Genomic DNA, 7,736 nt, shown 5'->3' on the forward strand with positions numbered 1-7,736 from the left:
TGTGACGTGCTTTGACTGTGATAATGAATTTATAGAATGTATGCTTACATGAACAATTTGTAACATAGCAATCCTTGTCTCTTACTATTCTTCTCTTTTATGTATACGATGAATCATGTGATTACTTGAGAGATTAATGGAAAAAAGAACAAGTGTTACCAGAAAAATGTAGAGTCGCTTTATATTCAGAGCAGCGCCTTTCAGACAGTTAGAGGATATTGGTTTTGCATATCCCAAAGTAATTTGCAGTTGATCAAATAATCTCAAACAAACAGATACGCAATGAATGGGGCCAAAGCCCCCTTTTTTTTTTTTTTTTTTTTTTTTTTACATTTTCACAGTTTAAGCATTATAACCAAGTCACTACAGCAGGATGATTAAACCATTGGATGCTATAGCACTAAATTGGTGTTTCAGATTGTAAATTAATTTTATGACAACGCTATCTTTAGAGCCACACCAAACACCAAGGCCTTTAGACATGTGTAAGCATGTAACTTCAAAAAACTATTTTGGACTTCCTCAAACATTTGACCTCCTGCCTCATTTACAAGCTCATTGATTTATGAGCAAATAATAAGTTGTCTTCCAAGCTGCCTATTCACATATGTCACTTAGGCTTAGCTACAGTAATCAAGAATACCTTTGGTAATATTTCAGATCAATTGAGTCAGAACAATCATGATTTAAGACCCACTGTTGAGTCTAGATGATGAATGAAAGGCTTACAAACCTCTTATTAAGCAGAATTTCTGAATCTATATTCTTAAATTTTTACAAAATTTCCACAAACAGGATATCAAATACAGGACCACTGACCTTTGCCCAACTGAGGGCCTTGTCAGGTTAGTCTTACTATGCTCACTTTATTTGCTGCTATAGGCATTATTCGAAATATTCCAAACATAATGTACATAACACAGTAGCGTTCCACATAATGACTAATTTAACTCAATGACATTTGTTTTTATGACGATATGTATGTAATTGTACTAGATCAGAAATATGTTTATTTTTATTTGTAGCCTAATGGAATATTTTTATAGTGCAGTTTTTGTAGGCTACTTTTAAAATTCTGAATCTTTCCCTCACCACTGGGGCGTAATACATGAATACAAGAGGAAGTAAAATTGCAAAATGTGTTATCAGTCAGTGCTCAGTAATGAGAAAGTATGAGACTTTGTAGCTTCTTCAGTCTATTATGCGTGTGGGTGTAAACTAAACCATGGTAGGCGTCAGGTGACCCCGCCCCACGTGACCATCAATGAAAATCCATGGCGGCGCACTGCTCTGCAAGATTTGCCTCAAAGTCAGGTACTGAGCTAAATCGCTGTCCGTTCGGTTCGTCCTCTTGTATAGAGCTCGCATAAACGGCAGTTTTAGACCGCCAATGTCCGTGCGAAACCTATGATACTATTTACTTACTTCTACATTAAACATGACAGCAGCCACGATATTTTATAAGTAATGCGGCGGTGTTTTTAGCTTCTGATCTTAGCCTACTAGCTAGGTTTAGTTTACTTACTGTAAGAGCGGGGAGATAATGAGGCTTAGAATTCACTAAATGGAGTATAGGCCTATAGCGTGTCTGAAGGACTCAATAGAATACAAGTTGGATTGGCACATTTCTATTCCTCAATCCACACACGCACACGCTCAGACGAATATCTGCCAAACCAGATGAGTTCCAGTTGATGCACTTCACTTGATAATGAAAAACTTAAATCTCAACGAAATACATCAAAAGAAAATATAGATATAAAAAATATGTCTGCCACATGTAACTTTATAAGGTAGTCTTCACCTCTGCAATATTTTGCAATACAATACAATATCTGTTTTTATTTTTACGATATCTTTATTTTTTTTATATACATGGTAATACATCTGAAAGTATTTTAATATAATGCATTTCAGTATGACACGACCTCAGTGCGAAAACATACATTAGCTGTATGCTCTGTGACAGCTTCAACAAGAAACTGAATATTATATGGGCATCATACAAATACACCTTATGGCAGAACAGCTGCATTAGATTGTGCAGGTGTACGACAGCCGTGTGCTGTCTCCATTTAATGCTGCCCCTAGCCCTGACTTGGTAGCATATTTGATTTGATTTGATTTAGTATTTTTGCATTGGCATTTTGTGCCTTTTCTGGATAGTGAAAGAGGACGATGATGTTGAGGAAAGTTCCTCGACTGGATTCGAACTGGAAATGCAGTGATTACATGGTCAGTGACTCACACCTCGAGGCCATTTGGAGGACGCCCTGTGTAGTTAAATTTTTTTATGAGATTCTCATACAATCATGACCGGACATAACTATGGAGCTTCCAAATAATACTGCAAAATTCTGACTTTACTGTAACCCAATAGTAATCATAGAAACAACAAGATATATTAGCACTTAAACCACAAGTGTTGTCCTTGGAGGCAGCTTGGGCACAATGTTCCTAATCATTGCTTTTTGATGAGGCTCAGCCTCACACAACACAGAATAATAGAAAATACACATTATTGTCAGTCATAGTTGCACAATTGACTGGAAAGCGAACACTAGTGACGGCCTTTCTATCATTTATTCATAGAAGAAAAGCTTTGTCAAAAAGAGCCCTGTCTCATTCACTGTGTTGTGTTCCTCTTCTCCAGGACTGGGTGCTCTCCTGCACAGGGTTTGTTGTCTAAGAAGCGCTGGTCCCCCCACAGCCCTACTCTGTCAGCAACATCGACACTTCTTCTGGAGGAAATGGAAAAGTACCGACAATATAGTTCGCCCAGCCACTGTTAGGCCTGCCTATGCAGTACCCAAGGTATAGTGTTAACCTTCTCAAAATGCTGCAGTCCTGAGCAGTATTCGGTTTGGATAGAAGATAAAAGTTTTATCCAATAATGACCTTGAGTTGGAAGCTATGCCATTGGTGTTATTACTTTAATTAAAATTATAACTATGTGATGTGATTGTAGGGCATGCTAATGATGGAGACCCAAATGTGTCGCTGAAACCTAACCAACTCTTTTGTATGATCTTCTTTTGTTGCTGGCTCATAAATACCTTAATACATATTACAACTCTGCAGTAAGGTGAAAATGACAAACATGGCAAATTTAGGTGGGATTAAAAACCATCCTTGAAATAAATGTATGGATTTCAACTACAAGATGATTACTTCCATTCTTTACCTCATTTGAATATGTTCTGACCCTGTTCAGGAAAGTCATCTCCTTCTAAACGTCTTGTATATTGGTCTCTGTCGTCATTATTAAAGTGTAATGTTGTCTTTCCTCTCCTCCCTGACTGCAGCACATTGTGCGGCCTGACTATGTAGGCGATGGGCTGGTTCCAGAGTGGCCGGACTACATAGAGATCAAAGACCAAGAGCAGATCGAAGGCCTTGCCAGAGCGTGTCAACTAGCCAGACATGTTCTCTTACTAGCTGGAAGCAGTCTGAAGGTAAGCAACCTCTCTCCCCCCCAAGAACAATGTTTGAATTTCCATGTGATTGAAAACCATAAAGAATCATGACAATTATGACCTGTGCCTTCCAGGTTGGTATGACAACAGAGGAAATAGACTTCATTGTACACCAGGAGACGATCAAGCACAACGCCTACCCATCCCCCCTCAGATACGGCGGCTTCCCCAAGTCGGTCTGTACATCTGTGAACAACGTGATCTGTCATGGCATACCTGACAGGTAAATAATTGGGCAGGACACTCACTCACCCTTCAATTTAAAAAAAAACTTTATTTTCTATCACATAGTGACAGAAAGTTGCCTTCAGTTTGTGTCTCAAACAACATAAATACAAGAAATCACAGGGTGTCTTTCCATGCCAGGGACCTCACGGAGCAAAAAGTGTACAGCCCTGGGCCACGACCCTTGTGTTTTAAGAGACTATAATACTGAGCACGTAAAGAGTACTTTTTGCTGTACACTTGAATCTGAAGTGAGATGTTTTCATAACTTAAATTTAACTCAACAGTAACGATCGCTCCTAAAGGCAACAGTGATCATTTGTTTATTTATTATTATGTACTGAATAATTGATGCCAGACCAGGTGTTAGTTTGGTAGGGGAGATTTAAAGTAAATCACAGACATGTCAGTTAGGGGTGGGAATCTCTTGGCACCTCACGATTCGATTCGATTCCGATTCAGAGGTCAACGATTCGATTCAAAATCGATTTTCAATGCATCTCAATGCAAAACATTTTTTATGTACATACCCATGTGTGAATTTCAAAAATATATTTATATGCACATCTGAGTTTGCTACTCAGAGTTTGCTAATCACTTCCTACTTTTGTGATGATCATTAAAGACAATCAACAGATGAATTACCTTCTCTAATATTGTATTAAGAGAAAAGCTTTTCTTGTCACAAATATGACTTTCTATGAACAGTGCAATAATCAATGCAGCTTTCAACACAATATGGAAGTATGTAAAAACTAAACCGATTCAGTTTTATTTTATTTCTAATCTCGTAAATCATGTTTCTATAGGATTTCTATTCTATTATCTATTTTCTATGTCATTTCAACACATTGTACAAAAAGTATGGCTTGGAATTCAGCAGAGATAAAGCCTGTGCAAGTGATGGGTTTGCTGCTCTCAGCCCTTTTGAAGCCACTTTGGAAACAACTCGCACATGTGTGGTGTGCATGCGCAATGGCGCAGGAAGTATTAGTATTTACAAAAAAAAAAAAAAAAAAATTATTAAAAAAAAAATGATTAAAAAAAAAAATCGATTATTAACTTTTCTGAATCGATTCAGAATCGTTCGAGAGAGAATCGATATTAATCGGAAAATCGATTTTTTTTCCCACCCCTAATGTCAGTTATGTTAGACCTCCGTCAGCAGAGCTTAAAGGCTTCCTAATTGACCCTTCATTTAGATAAACAGAAATGTTTTACTGCATTGTTCAGTATAATGGTATGTTATTTTTCTCCTCAAATTATTCTACAAGTTCGAAAATAAACACAGCCACTGAGAAAAGGATTTTTGTCTCAAAAGTAAAACACACTTATCTATAGGCTTATTTAGATTAAAGGAAGCCTTTACATTTTACATTTAAATATAATACACCAAAAGCATAGATATATCCTGCATATACTTTGGTGATGTCCAGTTTTTATATTCTAACTCAAAAGCTGTACATTATTTATATGTAAGGGATACTCTATATACACCATTCATTTTTTTTTTAATATCCCTTTGTGCTACAGTCGACAGCTTCAAGACGGCGATATCATCAACATTGATGTCACTGTGAGTTGATGCTTTAACAGACACACACAAACAAACTCAAAGACATTACTACAGATAAAACGCTGCTCCCATCAATAATGACTTATGTTGGGGTGCTCTGGTGGCGTAGGGGAATAGAGCGCGTACCATATCGGCTCCGGCCTTCGTTGCAGTAGTCGCGGGCTCAAATCCGACCCGTGGACCTTTACTGCATGTCATCCCCCCTCTCTCTCTGTCTCCCCATTTCAACTCTGTACTATCCAATAAAGCTTGAAAATGCCAAAAAAGAATCTTTAAAAAAAAGAAAAAAGACTTCTGCCTCATCATGACAGGTGTATCTGGATGGATACCATGGCGACACGTCAGAAACCTTCTTGATTGGCGATGTGGATGAGGTCGGGCAGCGACTGGTAGAAACTGCCAGGCGTTGTCGAGATAAGGCCATCGCTGCCTGCAGGCCGGGTGCAGAGCTTTGTGTTATAGGAAACACTATAAGGTACACACTAGCATGAGATATGCAAATAATAAAAACAATGCGTAAACTACGTGATTAGTTTTTTTCTAATATGCCGAATGTTTTTGCTGGCAGTCAAATAGCACACGCCAATGGCTTCCGAGTGTGTCCCTATTTCATTGGACATGGAATTGGCTCCTACTTTCACTGTTATCCTGAGATCTGGCACCATGGTAAGTTTGTGTACGTGGTCTGATGATGTGTGAGATATTGAGACACCTTTTCTTGTGTGTATGTTTGTGTGCATGTGTACTATGCATATTCGTCAACAATACTTTATGTGGGATTGTGTGTAAAAATAACACGAAAAAACATATATATTTTTTAATTTACAGCCAATGACAATGACATGATCATGGATGAAGGGATGTCTTTCACAATAGGCAAGTTACCTTTTTAAAAAAAAATTTCGCGTGGACATTAAGACGCCACTGTGTATGAGCGTGGGGCTGAGATTGTCTGTTGATTTGCAGAGCCCATACTGATGGAGGGGTCCCAAGAGTTTAAAATACTGAAGGACAAGTGGACCGCAGTGTCTTCGGATAATAAAAGGTACTCGGTGGACAACCAGCTATATCTTGACTGTGTGTTTGTAGCTGTTCTGTTGGCAAAAAAAACTTTTTCTCAGATAAATGGTTTTCCAGCTTGCGTGCAAAAATGTGTCAAAGCTCAGTAAATTTACAAATGGCTGTTTTTTACATCACTGTTTGTGAATTGCTACCAACTCAGATACATAGGAATTAATGAGCTTTAGGTTGACCTATTTTTTTTTAACATTGGAGATTGCCAGGCCAAGCTGTTTTCCCCTGCTTCTAGTTTTTGTGCTAAGCTAATGGCCTTTTACCTGCAGTTCTGTACTTACACACAGCTATGAGAGTGATATCCATCTTCCCATCTCCTTTCTAAAGTGAATAAGCATATCCCCAACTGTTGACCTTTTCCTTTAAAGTCTTACCTGTCCATTGTGTTTTTTTCTGGCCTGACATTTGTGTAGGTCGGCTCAGTTTGAACACACAGTGGCCATCACGTCTGACGGAGTAGATATTCTCACCAAGCTGCCAGAGGAGAGCAGTGTTTGACCCCAGGAGGAGTGTATTTGCTGAATCGATAGGATCGATAACAGAGCACTGTCACAAGATCTACCTACACACTAGTGGGCTGTTTCTACCTGTAAAGTGTATAATATAAATTAAAGACATTTTCTTATTTGACTTTTAATCCTTCAATAGGGTTTACACAGTAACCCATTTATTCAGTTTGACTTAAGGACTTTTAGTCGTCCTTGATTGTAGCAAATAAAGAGAAAAGGTGGCTGTGATGCATGGTATTACTAAAGTTGAGATGTATGCATGTCAGAGTTTAAAGATCAGTCCCCATGCCAACCCTCTTTTGCTTTTAGTGTGTGGTGACCATAGATAGTATGTGGTCACATACAGTTCATTGAGGCCCATGCCGGCTAATTGTGATTGAGGATTGTGTGTGTGGACTGCAGTGTGCTAAACTCAGTCTGAGCCTCACACCTGTTCAGAAAGCTCACATAGGTTCCTCCTGAAAGGGTCAACTTCTTAATTGTAATGTAGCTAATATAACGCAGTCCCGTTTTAAAGTAATGCATCTTAAATAATATCTAAATCCTCCTTAAAAACTACCAATATTATTATATCCTAATTATGTGAAGCTCAGTGCAAGCTATGCTTATGTTGCTCAAAACAAATGTTCCTGTATAATGAAATACCAACTGCATATTTGTTATTGGGTGGATTAGATCAGTGGAAAATTATCTCTCGGTAAACCACATACTCTTTCATCAAGTATTGCCTGTAGATGGCAGCACATAATGTAATATATTGTACATGGAGCATGGTGTAGACAGCAAAGCCTTCATATATTCTCCTTGTTCCTAACTGATGGGCAGCAGCACAACTCTCTGTTCTGACCCTCTTATATTTGACACATCTTTGGGCAC

The 7,736-nt window shown here is 38.3% G+C and overlaps 1 protein-coding gene across 1 annotated transcript; it reads left to right on the plus strand.

Annotated features, from left to right (window-relative positions):
• Window positions 1-3,334: 3,334 nt before the first annotated feature.
• Window positions 3,335-7,521, plus strand: metap1d (methionyl aminopeptidase type 1D (mitochondrial)). The gene is made up of 8 exons (XM_080034448.1): window positions 3,335-3,455; window positions 3,551-3,699; window positions 5,235-5,277; window positions 5,589-5,752; window positions 5,846-5,943; window positions 6,106-6,153; window positions 6,244-6,322; window positions 6,765-7,521. The coding sequence occupies exons 2-8, from the start codon at window positions 3,557-3,559 to the stop codon at window positions 6,847-6,849; spliced, it is 660 nt and encodes a 219-aa protein (XP_079890574.1). The 5' UTR covers window positions 3,335-3,455; window positions 3,551-3,556; the 3' UTR covers window positions 6,850-7,521.
• Window positions 7,522-7,736: the final 215 nt, after the last annotated feature.

The sequence above is a fragment of the Ammodytes marinus genome (assembly GCF_949987685.1).
Source record: "Ammodytes marinus genome assembly, chromosome: 9".
NCBI lineage: Eukaryota > Metazoa > Chordata > Actinopteri > Uranoscopiformes > Ammodytidae > Ammodytes > Ammodytes marinus.

Excerpts from the sequence above, each read along its gene's own strand:
- metap1d (XM_080034448.1), top strand. The coding sequence starts at position 3,557 with ATGACAACAGAGGAAATAGACTTCATTGTACACCAGGAGACGATCAAG. Across the intron at positions 5,944-6,105 it reads TCCTGAGATCTGGCACCATG|CCAATGACAATGACATGATC; the intron begins GTAAGTTTGTGT and ends TTTAATTTACAG. Across the intron at positions 6,323-6,764 it reads GTGTCTTCGGATAATAAAAG|GTCGGCTCAGTTTGAACACA; the intron begins GTACTCGGTGGA and ends ACATTTGTGTAG.